Raw genomic sequence first — 17,018 nt, forward strand, 5'->3', positions numbered from 1 at the left:
AGAAGAGTCAAGGGTGGGGAGGAGGTGGAGGAAATCAAAAGGGAGAAACCGGGAAAACTAAGAAATGATTCCAACTCACACTGTGCTGAGAAAGAAAGGAAGGATGGCGCGCTAAAGAGGGGACACTATTAGAGGAAAATCTTTTTAAAATAATGCAAGACGTGTGACAGCAAACGAGGGAGGAGGGAGAGACAGAGAGACCCATTCGGATGTATGCGTTTCTCTACAACGGCACAGCTCCGTTTCCATAGTAACAATTCAAATGCCCCTCCATGCAGAACCCTGACGGACAGGAAGATACACACGACGCGCAGTAATTCACGCAGCGCATCACATGCAGCGCGTGGCTGCGCCTAATAATATACAATTGACTTTCATCACTAGTGTAAAGTAAGACGCTCGCCAACGCCAAACGGAGAAGCACACACGCACACACACACACACACACACACACACACACACACACACACACACACACGTTGCGTAAGTTGATGCACTCCTGCGGATAGAGATGATCCGCTGGGGCGCTTTTTACTGTACCTTGCATTAAAAATGAATCCGCTACAGGCGGATAAACAGAAATAACAGGATGGAGGGAGCATCCTGTTATTTCTGCGTCATCAACGGGCCCCAATTAATGCTGTTTAAATGGAGGGTGTCAAGTGCGGAGCATATATACTCGTCGCATAATGGAACAAACGAATTGAGCGGTTGACGCGTGGATTTATACGCTCTACTGAGCCCATTACCGCACTCACACAGCAATTGCATGTCTGCATTGCCGGCAACACACACATGTGGGTGTGTTGAGCGAAGGTGGCTAACCCCGGGTGAAAGGCAGATGTGGCCCCCCCTGATATAACGGTAGGGGAAACACTGAGATGTTTTTTGGTGGAAGGTCAAGCAGCATGTGAGGCCTCCTAATGCGTTCACATGGCTCCTGTTTTTCCAATGTGAGAGCCCTTATATGAACACACACACACGCCGTCGGGTTCATGTGCATACTGCCGGGCTTCTGGGTTGAGCCCGATCGTGTCAGTCATTTCACACTTAACATTTGCAAAGAGCATTGATCACAGAAGCCACGCAAATGGCACGAAGCACTGATAGCATAAGCAGAGCTGCTTGAGACGCGGCGCCGCTCACACCGGTGGACTTCTGTCTGTCGATAAAAATCTTCAATCTCTTTCTTTTACGGGTCTTCAGAAAGTCAGTTGCCTTTCCGGCCGTGGTGTATACTGAGATCATGTACCTGAAGAGACATTGTAAGTATCATGAACTTAGTTAGTAGCTTAGTAACAACTGGCTTATTGTTCTGCACTAATCCAACAGGGAAACCCATCGTCTTGTGGAGGGAACCGGTGTGATGAAAGCTTCTGGGCCTCCGGGTCGGGCCTATTTGAACCGGTCATCCCTGCAGCATCTGTCCAGCTTTAAGAAGCTAATCAGCAACCGTCTCCAGACAGGCCTTGAAAACACGGTCACAAGTAACATTGATAAATGACGCAAACCACATTTTTAGTAGTATTGGTGTAGATTACATACAAAGTCTATACAAAGAGACAAATAGACACTAAGAGCCGCTGATAGAAGGCAAATAGTCATGTGGTAGCCTGCCAGCGTTGAGATGCTCCTCACTGACCTTCTGCCGCCATGGTCCACTAAGGAAACTATTCGATTTTAAATCTTCCTGTCGTCTTGCAGAGATAAATAACCATACAGGATTCTATGCACATCTGAATCCTTATGCAGTCATCATTTTGACCATTTATTGCAATTAAATCACACCAAAATCAAACAGCTGTAACAAACCAGCCCATGTGTGGCTTCCCATGTCATGTGCGACTTCCAGAAACAAACACTAAGCCCAAAGAGTCTTTATTTCTTACATGGTTGATGGGAAATAAACGGCTGAGTTGATAACGGCTTCCATGGATAACCAGAAAATCCACCTCAAGTAACAGGATTATTTTAGATGAACATTTTGTTGAATTTTCTTCTTTTGGGTTCACGCCATTCGGTTCTACTGGAACGTTTGCAAAAGATGAAGAGAGTCAAGCCCTCGCTGCCTTTCCTTCACTCTTATTTAACAGAGAATTTAAACGCGGCTGGAGAGCGCACAGACCTATATATAAATATATATAACGTACATATTCTGAAATGGCACGAACCAGAAGACTGGTGCTGTTTTTGGATGAACGACGTCCAGCCAGTCAGAGCCGCGTGACATCGTGCTCAGGTAATCAGACATCGTGCGGCTATAATGAGTCGCCCGCAGGGGGAGTGGAAGTCAACACAAGTTCTATTTACATGCGCTGTAATTATTCAATTCACTCTCACAGCGGTGACTGTCTGCTCCTCTGCCGTAGTCAGAATATAATATTTGAATAATACATATTCTTCTAATATTAACAAAACCAGCGAAAATACACAAGCAAATGAAGCGTTTTGTGACCGATTTCATTTAAACATCCTTGACCTTTGAAGGCTTCTCAAGGCCAGAGTCACGCATCGCATCAGACCTTTGCTTCCCTTTTGGTCTCGTAGTCGTGCTGATTCTTCTTGACGCTTCAGTATTTGGGGTTTAGTTATTCGGTGGGATGAGAGAGGGTGAGAATGTTACAGCCCAACAAAGCAGAGTAGGCAAAATAAAACAGGGGCCGGTGTGTGTCATGAAAGTGTTACTGGTCTTTGAGTAATCTTCTAATACAACGTTCTCTATATTGAATAATCCGTCACCTCGGTGCCGTCTTGAAGGGCCAGAAGGGCCAGAAGGGCAGGCCGAGGAAAACGAACCACCAGTTTATTGAAGAGGTTCTCGGGTGTCTTAAGTCCACTTAAGCGTGGTCAAGACTCCTCTACTAATTGCACTTATAATGAGACGCACTATGGATCTGTGCTGTCTCACCGAGCGCTCTAAATAACAGGACATGGTCTCCTTATCAGGGGCAAATAAACTCACCGAGACAGAGAGCGCACACAACATCACACACCGGTGCAGACCCTGAGGCCCGAGGGAGCAGAAACACATCTGCCCCCCGGGGTCTTATTACCTCATTGAAGCCATTTATTGCACCCAGGTTTCGTCTCTCCTGCTTTGCACTAAATTGTGATGTAGAAATACAGAGGTCTTCTACAGCCTGGACCAATGTCACACGTACAATACGTCCCACGGTCTAAAGGGTATCACGCCGTGGCCCCGATGCATCATGTCACCCCGTGACACTTGGTAACACGCTCTCACCATAGTGTGTTCTTTCTCACTGGCATGTCAGAGAAGCACACGACACCAGAGTGTTCTATCTTCTGCACCGAGCCAGTTGCTGGTGTTTTCTCATCTGAGCAGCTACGTCTCTCCTGGGTTTCCCTTTGATGGCGCCCCCGTGGCGCCTGACAACCATGGGAGGAGTTTATTGGAGGACCTGCTAATCACTTTGTTTTATAATTCCATTTTAATCACCCGAGTCCCAAGACCTCTGCACTCGCCCCGCCGGACGTCCTCAGATCCGATGAGACAAAATGATTGTTTCTCTTCTCCACTACATCCAGAAAATATCTGCTCACCCTCAGAGCCCACTTCTTAGTGGCAAAAAAATACACTATGTATATATATATACTGTATATATATGATTTTCCTTGGAGGACCTGGTTTGCACTATCCTCTCCATTTGGCGAGCCAAGAATACAAGACGGCGTTGTAATTTAAAAGGTGTAACGTTACTAGCGCATTGATTATTGATAACCGCGACTCCATTCTACATATGTTCCACTCATCAATCCATTGTGTGTCTACAAAACAAATGCAGCACAATGCACTGAATTGATCTTTTGTAGAGTTCCCCATCTCGACTGTCTGCAGACCGTCTTGTTCAGGTTTCCGACTCTCCACTCGTTGGCTGATGAAATCTCTGAGCATCTAATTCATTATCTTTACCAAATCACAAGATTATACGAGCGGCGAATCAAGCTCCGATTTTCATTTCAGTCTGGATCTACTTAAGCTGTGTGATGTTAATCAGCTGATAATGTGAATAAAAGACACCGTCCATCAGTAAGAGTCCACTCAGGCCTGAGAGGTTGCCCTTGCTTTCTCCCTCTGGCTCACTGATCAGCTGCTCCTCGGCTTCATTTTGAGAGAACGACATCTTAAATAAAGGACAGCTCTTCCCCACCCGGCTCGTCGTGTTCCTTCATGTCGGAGTTTCTCTGAATGCCCCCCTAAATCTCAAGTGAGTGCTGATTACTTGACACCCCCCCCGCCCAGGCCCCTGAGGGTAATAAGGATTTATTATTGACACCTGCAACGGGCTGAGCAGCAAAAACAGATCTACTACAGGATGAAATGAGAACCGTAACTTTACTCTGATTCATTGGTTCGCGTTTAGCCAAAGGAATTACTTGTGAAGCTTTCATCCTCTTTAAAGCAAACTGCTTCTGCGGATTTCTTCTTCCAAATGTTTTGTTGTTCTGCTTCCTTCTTTCAACGTTTCCCCCTCGCTCTGAAAACATAATCATCATCTTGTCATCATGCAAGCAAAGACTCCTTCAGAGTCACGTTGTCATCAAATATCCCCTCCAGCTATCAAACCCCCTCCACCAGTTCCTCTAATCTGTGCACCTCGACCCTTTCACTCAATTCTCTTTCAAGTATTATACGAAAAAATAAAACAGAGTCAGTGGAGGAGCCTCAAAAAGTCTCTCCTTCGGCAATGACCCTTTCTGATCCAATGTCTGCATGCGCCCGACGTTTCTGCTGGTGAACAGGGTGCTCGGTTCCTCCGTCGCTGCCTTACGTGGCACGAGGCGCGTGCGCAGAGCGGCTGAACGCCTGCTGGCACGCGGAGAAGCTGAGCGGCGTGGGAAGCGCTGGGCCCCCTTTCCTCTCTATTCTTAGCTTTCCCTCCTTCTCTCCCTGTCACACGCGCACAGGTACGCAAGAGGAGCGGGAGAAGAGACAGCTTCGGTTTCTGGTTCTAACAAAAGAAATATGGAATGGCAGCTATGCTCAGTTTATTTAACTAATAATAACTCCAGACAGTTTTCACAGTGGGGGTTCAAATGGACATGTAAATGTGTGAGAGCCGTGTCTGCAAAAGGACCTGTCCGTGTGACCCGGGGTGCACACACATGGGCGTCGGGTCAGCTCATTTGTTGCCTCAGAGCAGTTTTCAACCTCATCTTATGGTTCACATCCGACCGATAAAAGTATTCTTTGTTTGAAATAACATTTCATTTCTTTTCTCCTTTTATCTAATGACTTTTGCAGATTACCAAATGAATGAGATTAAAAGTTAATCTAACCGTCTGGCACTAGATGGCGCTCAGCTACTCACCGTTGGGTGGTCGAGTTATAGCGACTATAGATAACGTAGTTGTAGCTATGAGTTTATTTCATACTCTGGATTGTGTTACCTGAATCATTTCTTGCAGAAAACCTAAAAGAGGATGATAGAGGCTCTTCTGTGGCGTTGTGTAACTACTTAGCACTTCTCTCCCACTCTCTCCCTCTCTCTCCCTCCCTCTCTCTCCCTCCCTCTCCCTCCCTCTCTCTCCCTCTCCCTGCTTGTGAGTAAACAATAAACAACACCAGGCTGCTCGGCACCTGTAATCCTTCAACGACTCAATCAACATTTGTTAAGCCGGGCGCATGAGGCTTTGCATCTGAAACTGAGTCAGCCTGTGAGTCCCGCCGCTCATATATATTAATGTATATATATATATATATATATATCACGTGACACTTCGCCACCGCCACTGGACATCCAGTAACCCCCCCCCACCCCTCCCAAACCACAATCCCCAGAAACATGCAGCATCAGGACGCGGCCGCTGTCCACAGAGCTGCTCCTTCACCCTGTCAGGGAGGCTGCCTCTGGACGTACCGCCTGCTGCTCGGTGTCCGACTGTCTGTCTCCTTTGCTGTCAGCCACGCCTCGACCCCTCGCTCACGCTGCCACGCCCACGTCTTTCTATTTGAGATGGAAAATCTGCCCCAGAAGCACGGTTCACATGCAGCCATTGGACCCCTGCGGTGTCGGCCCGGGCCCCGACGTGGAGAGGTGTGGGGTCGGAGGGTCGGGGGGTCGGATTGAAACGCTGCCGGTGAGGCAGCTGTGGGCCGCAGTGTCCGTGGGGCAGGTCGCGCTCGCCGCTGAAGCTGATGTGTATGAGAAGGAGGGGCGTTACCGGGTGTGACGATAGAGGCGTGTCACAACTGGACCGCCACATGGGATGTCCGCGGGTCAGGGGACGCAAACATGGAGGACCTCTTGTTTTGGGTTTGCGAGGATTGGGGCCGTTTCAAAACACCCTTAGAATCTCTGGTCTGAAAGTTAATTCTCACAAATAAAAGTCTTTAGTTTAAACTCTCCTTTTAGGGCGGATGTGTACTCTTTATCTCCTCTCCTGTGCTCCTGTGCTGGACAAGTCCTTCCATTATCTTTTCTCTGCCCTCTGCAACTATTAACTGTGCTGTTCTATCAAACTCCTAAGCGGCTGCTGGAAGGAGAACAGGCTCAGCAGTAACGCGTTGGTAGCGTCACGCCATCCTCGGTTACTATTGCCTCAGCATGTGCCTTGACGCTGTTATCTCAACGCTGGGGTTCCTCCCAAAGAATGTGACTAAAATGAAAAAAGCCAATTTGTGCGTTCTACTTTCCCAGTATGGACGCTCTTCATCCTGCTCTGTCCCGTCCTCTGTTGTCTCGCTCAAAATCAAGAATTCCCACAAGCTTCTAAGCGCAGGTTTAAACATCAAGATGTCTGCACTTTACGGGGTCTTTCATTGTGAAACTTAATAACAAAAGGTTCTTCTGCATAGCGACCCTGGTTTAAAGCCACTCTTTAGAATATACGACTTCAAATAGAATGTGTAGGATCACTGTGACATTTTACAGCCAAGTGAACTCCCAGTGAACAGCTTCTCACTTTAACCCCCTCATCACTAAAACGCACCAGTTCTTTTGAGCAATCGGCAAAGCTACACAGTTCCCAGGTGGAGGCCACAAGAACCCTCATTAGTGTCAGTCCAGCTTGTGATTTTCAACCTTTTATGGTACACGTCTCATTTGAACCCGCGCGCCAAAATAAACCATCTGAGGTAACAGCATTCTGCACAGTGCATGAAGGAGAGAGACGTTGTAAAAATGGGAATCGCTCAAATAAATTGTTTTTTTTGTGATTTATGACATTGTAACTGTGTGTAATTGTTATACTGCATAAAATACATCTACGCCTCAAAACTGCTTGGGGATCAAAGGGTTAATATGTGTATATATATATATATATTAATATGTATATATATATATATACATATTAATATATATATACATATAGATATATTGTCTTTCTTTATATACATGTGACGCACAGTCACTGTCATTGCCTAAACTTTACCCAAATAAATCATAATTCAGATCTTCAAGAGGCTCCAGGTGTGTCGTCACACATGACTTAATACTGACTGATCTCCACCTCCCGTGATGTTTAATTGACCCAAAAGTGAGGACAATTTCTGTGGTTGAACCAGGATGTGATTAAAAGTTAAAAGTAGAATAATAATGATCATAGCCAAACGAAAGCGAACTAGGGGTTGGAGTCACTGGCCTACCTTGAACATTGCCAGCCCGGATCTCCTCTCTGCTCTTCAGAACTGGCATGATGGAGTGATCTGGGGTTGGACTCCTCTCATAGCCTCGGGTGGAGGGATGGTAGACAGATGAAGTCCCGTGCGGCGGCAGACTGAGGTCGGGGGTCTGGCAGAGCGACAGGTGGGGAGTCTTGGTTTGAGTGGGGGTGGAGGTGATTGTTTTTTGGACTGTAGTTGGACCATCAATCGTGTACAAACAACGATTTTGACATATAAAGAGGCTAAAAAAAGATATGCTTTTGACTTTTAAAAAGTTCAACAAAATCAACTAAAAATGTCAGTGTGTGAACTCAACGAAAGGAATCACAACGATGGCAGATGGCGAGCGATGGAGGGACGCTCCTTCATTGATCCCGTTCCATCCGACTCCCTTTCCCTTCCTCCAACGCCGACGATGCAGCGCGCCAAGGTCTCCTCCCAGAAGTCTGTGAGCGTGCGAGAACACAGTTGCCGTGGAGATGAGCAGCAGCGGGTCTGCACGTACTCCTCGTCTTCTTCTTCTCTCCCTCCCTTCCTTCTCCTTCTTCTTCTTCTTCTTCTTCTGGCTGTGCTTGCCTTGGCGTTGCTTCAGCTGGTCATGATGATGGGTTTGGCGGGCCGCTCTGCGCTCTCCTCTCTCTCAGTCTGGAGGGGAGAAGAAGAAGAGAAGGACGGTGGATGGATGTGTTGTTACAAGTGTCTACAAGTCAATTAGCTCAGAGGTCACGGCTTAACTCGGAGGTCAAGGATTAAGTCGGTCAAACTGCTGTGTTGAACCGTGTCTGGTTAAATCGCTGTGTTATTTTATCCGTGCGAGATGCTCACGCGGCGCTTTAATCCGCTTTCATAAACACTTCTTTTGTATCTCTTATCGGTGCACTTGTTGTAACTCTCCTGCTTATTGGATGTTAATTTTATTCCTGCAGCAACGTGAGCCTTTTAATTGGTACGGTGCTTTAATTTGCCCAAAATGGACTCTGGTGCTTTTCATCATCAAATTGTTCAAACAGCTCTCCCTTTATTGTTCGGTCTTCTACTAAATTAACATAAATATATATCCAGAACCACATGCACTGTGATATTGCTAATTATTTTCCATAATTATTTCGTAGTTTACTTATTAAATTATATTAGCAGATTTCAAAATCCGGTGCTCCCTTAAACTGCTTCAATGAAATCATCTCACAAGGTTTGACGTTGTAGGGTAAGATACGTCATTCTTCAACTTTGGTCTGGTAGTGTAATCTAATGGAGCTGAACTGGTGAGTCAATTAGTAATATTAAGCAACCACTTTGATAACTCGTTGTTGTTTCCTTTGTCAAAACCTGTTTCCAGGTTGTGGGCTCTTGGTTGGACGGTTTAAGACGTCATCTTGGACTCTGGGTTAGTGGTTCTTTCTCTACTTTGTTATTTTCTAAACTGAATTAATTAATAAATAGATTAATTCATAGTGGATATAATTATTAGTTGCAGCCGTAGTTACATTTATCCTGCCTAATGTCCTTTGTTCTATTCAAATGTACATGCTGACAGGGATGCGTCTATGTGTGTGTGTGTTGTGTGTGTGTTTAGCCGAGGAAGTGCGATATGTAGGTACACTATTTAGCCTCAGGGAAATTGTCACGGGATATCTCTATGTGTAGAATTCTAATCCTGTCTGGCAGTGCAATAAATTATTCATTTGACAAATTTTATTTAGTAAAAACCATCTTTCTCTGTGACTCCTTCAAAGGCGAATTATCTCTGACTCTCAGTTGTATTAAAATGACACTGATAGCTTGACTTAAGTGGAATAATACAAAACATTTCCATAAATAAACCTTAGCAGGAAACATCTGAACACGGCTTGTTTCTTTGTTTAGTTCCCTCGCTAGCTTGATGAATCAAAATGCAGAATTCAGTTATTTCGGTCGTTTTCCTTCTGAAGAAAAGCTTTTAGTGCTTTTTAGTGTTGGTGTGTGGGTTACTTCCCTACGTTATCCAAATGCAGTCAAATTAAGACGCTTCCTACTCTTCCTTTCACTTGCTTTGAGACGTGCGAGTTGTTGATATTCTGAATATCTGAGGATCTCCACCATCTCGATGGGCCTGAAACCCGAGAGGTGAGCGCGCCCTTTAAAGACTTTGCATTTGAACTACTACTGAGCGCTCACCGCAGGGCAGATCTCACAGTTTTCACTTTGAAACTCATTCACTGTTCACAGAATATTGGAGGAAGCAGCCCTTGTTTTTGTTCTGTTTTCATGTTTTATTTTTATTAATTTACAGCTAAATGGCACAAATACCGTAGGACGCTTGAGTATTTAGTGTTTTCAGCATCAGCCTCGTTGAAATCACATTTTAAATGATGAGTAAACCTTTACAACTTTGTTGACGTTTTGTCTAATCCTCTTTTGCTAACTAGGCGATAAGCTTCTTTATTAACACAGTACGATTTGTGGATGAAGAAAGAAGCCACGGCAGCATGGGATCACCTGTCCACCGTCTCCTTCATCATCTATATGTGCGCTGTGTGCTCATTAAGGTCACGCTGAAGAGTCGGATCCAGTAAAGCTGGTGCATGAGTCACATGAGATTCATTCCCACAAATCTAGTCATTTTTTGGAGATCGGTTGCAGATCCATCAGGCAGGAGACAAGGAGAAACGTAATGATGGAGGAGGGGGATCGAAAAGAGAAGAAGAAGGAGGAGGAGGAGGAGGAGGAGGAGGAGGGCATTGGCTGATTCATGAGGAGAGGAAGAGGGCTCAAAGGATTGCATGTGAACGCATGCACCTGCACACAGCACTGACTTAATAAGAGACTTGACTGACGTCCGCTGACAAGGAGAGATTTATCCAAAATAACACAGTATCTTTAAGCGGCTTCTGTCGTCGAGTGAGAAGTCTCTGTTGCTCAAAAGAGCTATTGAGGGAAGGGATAATGCGTGAAATCGTAAGATATGACAGTAATTCTATTTATATAAATAGAAAATGGATAAAGATCAAGACATGGTCTGATAAACAACCAATTAGTCACAGCAGGGGGAAGAAAGGTTTAGCGGCACAAGCAAATGAGGTGGTAAATATCAAAAAGAACAATCTTTGCAGAGAAAGTTCATGCATGATATATTGTCATCAGTCTCATGCAGACATTCAAATACACACACACACGCACGCACGCTGTCCATGCATTTGCATCCACTCGGAAGAAGTGGGTGCTGTATCAATTCACTACTCACCTAATTAGCACTTTTCTGTAACACATAATTTATACACTGTAGTGGAGATGTTTTACAGAGGAGCAGAGTTGAGACACAAAAGCAAAGACAGTGCGAATCGAGTGGTCCATCATACGCCTTCATGTTGACTTCCCACTCAGAACAGGCAGAGAGAGAGAGAAAGGTGTTTATTAAGCCGCCTCGTCAGTCCGTGACAGAGAAGGAGGAAGCAGACTAAAGGGGGCTGGTCTGGGGCCTGCGCTACTGGGCGCTAATTCTCCCCTTAGTGCACAGGTGTATGTCCAAGGATACAAAACGTAACCTTTAGAGGGGGTAACGCTTCACAACGGCGCTCCCAAAAAGCTGTGACAGCGAGAAGCAGAGACGAGGCATCAAACACAACGTAAAGAAAGCAGGAGGGGGGGGGAGTATGTGACAGAGGGGAGGAGGGAGGTCTTGATGAGATGAGGAAATTAAGTTATATCTATTTTTATCTGTCTGTCAGTCTGTCTCTATTTCACAATCTGCACACCGGCAATTGCGACTCGGAACCCACCGAAAAGGCGCGTTAAGCCATTTAGTCCACCGTTCAACGTCCAAATGCCCATCGGCCTCTCTAGTCCAACAGAGGAGGAGGACGGAGACCGGTGGGACCGGGGGAAGCGCTTCGGGGATCAAAAACGGACAGTCGTGGGGGGAAAAAAAAGTCGCAATGGGATGAAAACAACAAGAATACACAGACAATGATGGAATAGTGTGGTGTATTTAAGGTGTGGGGATTGTGTGTGTGATGGGAGGGTTCAATGCCAACTGACATCTGTTGATGCACTGGCAAAAAATGTCAAAAACAAAACAAAAGAGTGGATTTAGTTCAGACACAATTTTCCCATTTTTGCTGATTTCTAGCCAAACGGAAGAAGACGCCCCCGAAGGGTGCCGAGAAATGAATCTCATCCTCTCTCGGGATCAAACTTAATTTTTTGTTCCCTTGTTAATTCACAACAACAGGTAGCAAGTGCTCTGTCTGTCGAATGGAAAAAATGACACATGAAAAAAAAGGATTTGTCACAGAGAACAATTAAAAATGGGCGCACTTTGCCACAACGAGAAGAACGGATGAGGAAGACGGTGTGAAAGCGGTGTGAGAGCAGACCGATGTCGACCCACTGAGCACTGTGGTTTTAGGCATAGTTTAGTGTGCGAGCACATGTGTGTTAATGTGTGTTTTATGCATACGTAAAGCACACACAAATACACACCGACAGACAGATGGACAGACACTAAACAATAGTTAACCTACCTAGAGTAACATTTAAGAATCCCGCACGGGTGTGATGCAAAGAAAATGGGTGTGGAGGGACCAAAAGAGAAGGAAAAGGGGAAAAAAAGAGTCATTCATGAGGAGGTTTTTTGTTGTCTTTGAAAAAGAGAAAAAAAAAATCATCCAAGTTCATATTACATCAGACTTGTGAGACAGAAAGGCGTACGGTGGGGAGTGATGAACGGATGGTGGCAGCTAGAAATGCAATGGCAGGGAGGGACTGACGGGTATGATATGGTTTGGTGAAAAAAGGGGGGAAGAGAGGAGAGAAGGAAAGGAAGGACACAAAACTCGTACAAAACTCCTCCGTCCTTCCTCTTCTCTCTCACTCATAAATAGAGGAAATTGTAAACCAGGTAGATGGAGAAATAGATGAGAAGGCAAGTGACGGAGAGAGAGACTATATGAAAAGATGAAGCACCTCCCAGCACCGCGATGAGGAATAAGAAAAATATAAAGCGAAAGAAAAAATTGAATACTCCAAAGCCTTCCGTTTTTGCCCTGTTTAGTGAGGAGAGGAGGGGGGGGTGTCAGTTATATATCCCCCCTCTCTCCGCAACTGCTCAGTCTTCTTTCTCTTTTCTTAAATCTTCTGTCCTCCTCAAAGCGAGGTGCTACCTTCCCCCTTCAGATGAGCTGCGACCCTTTACCGAGACAGCTGTTGGACATGGCACCGGGGGGCTGGCTGCACGGCGGGGTCCTGCTACCCAAAGACACCGGGAAACAACACACCTCTGACTGGCAAAGCGCGCACAGCACAGCTCCAACTCGCTCGCTCTCCTCCGCCGCTTCTGGAGGGAGAGAGAGGGAGAGAGAGGGAGAGAGGGGGAGAGAGGGGGAGAGGGATGAGGAGGTGGGTCCCTCTATAGGATTGTGAATCAGAGAGCCGCTACAGTAAATGACGGCTACTGCAACAACTGTCAAGAATGTTTGTTCCCACAAAGAAAGCAATGGCTCCCTCTGTTGACCCACTGTGCTCGGACCAAAACAAAATCAGTCAAATATGGGGGTTAATGGGAGGTTTCAATCAATTTCAGAGTAACACCTCTGCAGAAAAATAGCTATTTTTAAATTGTTGATAATAATAATGTCTCTTGCTGTGTTGTGTACTGAGAATAGTGGCAGCTGGTTTGTGTAGTTAGCTAAAGAACACTAAGTAAATGTATATAAAGATATCAACAAAAAGAATAATTAAAGGGGCTATTTGTCAACCTGGGCTGAGTTTCCCAGCATATTTAAATAAGTGTAAGAGCATTTTACACCGTATTCTCTCACTGTCCCTATGGGTTTACTAACGTTACTTCCATCAGGAAATCCAACCTGTCAAATTCTGACGTTTGAAACAAACTATGGAAAAATTAAAAAGCATTTATACTTAAGTTAATGCAATAACTACCTACAAAATGAACTAGTTAACGCAAGTAAGTTCACTCACATAGAATTCAGTGGTAAGGTCCAGTACGTTGGAACCGTTAAAGGCAATAGTTCTATTATCAATATATAATCAATAATATGTGTTATTATGTCAGACGTTATAGCGTTAATTAACTGACTTAATAAGGTTAACGTTGTGGGTCTTCGGGTGACGTTATAACAAAATAACATGAAGTCAACCTTAGTGAATCCTTCGCAGGGACAATATAACATGGGTTGAAATGCTAAATTGCTTATTCCTTAATTAAATAAAATACCTTATTCGGATCATATCATTTGATGAATTTGTTAAAACGAAATACGACCAAACGCTTTGAAGTTTATACGCACTAGCCGACGCAGAAGCTACGGTTAGCTTAGTGAACCGTTAGCTCAGCTAATAGCTTCCCTCGGTAGTGACGTTGTCGTTGGTGTGAGACGGAGGTCAGAAAGACGCTCAAACACACTTACAGCACTTGGTTGTTGTTCGTGGTCTTGAATGAGGGATCAGTTCTGTGGGATTTACACATAAAAATAAGAAGATAAGACCACTTGCCGTGTAACTTCTGGGCGAGGACCTGCTGCTCTTCACGACAGACGCTAGCTAGCTAGCTAGCTCATAAAACGTCAGCTAGCATCCTAAGTTGAAATTGTGTGAAATTGACAAAGGGTATAGTGTAATACAATTATATTCTAATTCAATATCATTTTAGTCTTAAAATGTTTACTATAACTTAATATCCATCAATTGTACTCTGCTTATCAGGTTAGGGTTAAACGGTATAAATATATATGACTGCAACAAATTTCAACTTGGTAATGTTAAATTATGTTTAAACTGACAGACCATATTGTCTATATCATATAGTATAATACAGTGTGTAGAAACAAATGTTCTGAGCATCTGTATAAAGATTGTTTGTTTATGTCAAATAACGAAAATGTAAAAGGCCAACATAGTCATAAAACTTAAAACAGCAATGTCAGAATTAGCCATTAAAATAATCAGTTATGGACAACACACCATCAAATTGTGAGAATTGTTCAATACAAGGTTAAAAGCAAGACCACATCTTCAAATCAAGCTGACTACAAAATCATATGAAGAGAATGTTTAATCTGCAGAGCTTCCTCCTCAGTGGTGACAGGAAGCTTCTATCAGGAATCAGGAATCAGGAAACATTTATTAGCCAAAATATGTCAAACATACAAGGAATTTGTCTTGGCGGTTAGTGCGCGACAGTAGACAGACAAGACAACAGTGCACAAGTAATAAAATAAAGTGGAATGAAATGCTAATGCAATGGGTTAGTAGAATGAGGCTAAGGCTATGGGTTAGTATAAAACAAGGGAATAAAGTTAAAAAATGTTAAATATTAAAAAGTTAAAGAAAAGTATTAAGCATAAAGTGCATAATACTTTTCTTTAACTTTCTTTAACCTATTGGCAGCTCGGCCATGAACAGGACGTGACAGTTCACCACGTATGTTTACCTGCTTTGCTGAGAGAAAAACAGAACAAACCAAATAGTCAGTGACCTAAAATCTTGGAAATTACTTGAGCAGCAAAGTGATTGTAATTGAATCACATACTCATGTACCAATTAACCCCCGTCCTGCCATTTCTCCTGATTGAGAAGGGGATTGTTAATTGAATTAACTACCAACCCTCAGCGGATTGTTACCAATCAATTGCCGAATAGCAGACACAGTAGTCATCCCGTATCCTTATTTAGGCCCCCTTGGCTTTCGTAACCCCTCTGGAGATGCCAGACAAATTCGTCCACAGGTGGATTTTGAAGACATACGGGTCACAGCTCAAACCAATATACTTCAACTCTTCAGGTTCAGGAGAATGTGCCCCGATATCCAACACTTAAGTAGTAGGACACAATGTTTTTACTCCAGCACAACATCACACCAAACTACCAATCGCCAAGCTCCCTCAAACAAGGCATCTTCTACCCGTGCCACCAGTTGGGCTTCCTTTTGTTTTTCATAAGGTTGCTCTGACCTGTATTAAATGTTTCACTGTCCTGTTATACCTATTACTTTATTAAAGCAGTACAATGCTGACTAGACCTTATTTCCAAGATAAATTAAAATCAAGTACAATGACAATGAGAGAAAAGGGCTCTCTGGGTAATTGGTTCCCAGGTTTGCTTGCATTCATACCTATCGATGGAGTCATATTCTCCTCTGCTTCTGTGGATGAGAAATGCACCAGTGTGGTAGAAATCAACGTCCTCCTGTGGTGTGCTCGTTAAACATTAGCAAAGCTTCTTGTTTTAAATATTGTAAATGTAGCGTTGCCTAAAATAAATGCATTGCATTTAATTGCATAAATAAAACCGGGCACCCACTCAGAACAGCTCCACGAACACTTTACAGCTTTTACAGCAATTATGTTCTTAATTGTATTTGAATCCCCTTTCCTTTTTCTCTTATGTTTTGATGCATCTAATGATTTTATGCAAAGTACTTTGAATTACCTGCTGCTGAAATGCATCATACAAATCAACTTGCCTTGCGTTACAGCTGACGCCATCAAGGAAACTGTCTGTTTCTTAGTAACAAAGCGAATGTTTAGCCTCCACACATTTAGACGAGTTAGCAAAGCATTGAATTAAAACCAACAAGCTTCATGAATGACTATTGCACGATTGTCAGAATAATGAAATATTCAGAATGAAATATTCCCACAGCAGACTTAAACCTGACAGAATATTCACGAATGTCTCTGTGATTGTTTGTAGTACTTTAATACATATCATTATCAAAGATCAAAAGAAAAGTGAAGAAAAACAATGCAGCGAAGAAAAATGTTCATGCCCCACCGCCCCAACAAAATAGTACGTGTTGAATTTGTATTGAAATAACATGTTGGTTAGTGTCTGCAGTTAGCCTGCTTTCCACTACTGATCCTTTCAAAACAGGGTTGAAGACTCCACAGACAACAGAAGTCTGTGTACTTTGCACTTTTGTATTATGGCAAGTTCTCAACAAAGTTCTTGAAATAAAATAATGATTATGATGAAGTTTTAGAAACACTGCTCTATAGTGTGTTTAATGCATATCCAGATTTATGGAACGTATCTATAAAGTTGTTACGAGCATATCCGATCTTTAGGTTATTTCTTTCTCTCTCATGGGTTTAAAGAAAAATGAGTTCTGGCTTTTTCCTAATTCAACTCTAGTGTTCTTCTTGAAAGTCCATTTTGGGCTTTTCTTATTGAAGACAACGGAGTTCTAGTGTCTACAGTCACAAACCCAACGGACCAAGCATCTCGACGTGTTTAGAAATATAGCGTGAGGTTTATATGTCTTCATTTTTATTATAGAACATTACACAGTATTGAACAAACAACTATAGTGACTTGTATGCTCATATTTTCTTGGTGTAACGTTACACACTCGTTACAGCAGCCAAATTCTTTAGTTTCACCCTCTTGAGTGGTC

At 43.6% G+C, this 17,018-nt stretch overlaps 1 protein-coding gene across 3 annotated transcripts in view; it reads right to left on the reverse strand.

Moving 5' to 3' along the window:
- The window catches only part of grin2bb (glutamate receptor, ionotropic, N-methyl D-aspartate 2B, genome duplicate b), a 66,744-nt gene extending 55,042 nt beyond the window's left edge, over nt 1-11,702 (reverse strand). For all 3 annotated transcript variants that reach the window (XM_078080652.1, XM_078080651.1, XM_040186254.2), the window contains exons 1-2: nt 10,848-11,702; nt 7,610-8,272 (exon numbers count right to left, since the gene is read on the reverse strand). In XM_078080652.1, the coding sequence (XP_077936778.1) occupies nt 7,610-7,618 (9 nt within the window). In that variant the 5' untranslated portion in view covers nt 7,619-8,272; nt 10,848-11,702. The remainder of the gene's footprint in view (nt 1-7,609; nt 8,273-10,847) is intronic.
- Between the last annotated feature and the right edge of the window lie 5,316 nt (nt 11,703-17,018).

This window comes from Gasterosteus aculeatus, chromosome 9 (genome assembly GCF_964276395.1).
Source record: "Gasterosteus aculeatus chromosome 9, fGasAcu3.hap1.1, whole genome shotgun sequence".
NCBI lineage: Eukaryota > Metazoa > Chordata > Actinopteri > Perciformes > Gasterosteidae > Gasterosteus > Gasterosteus aculeatus.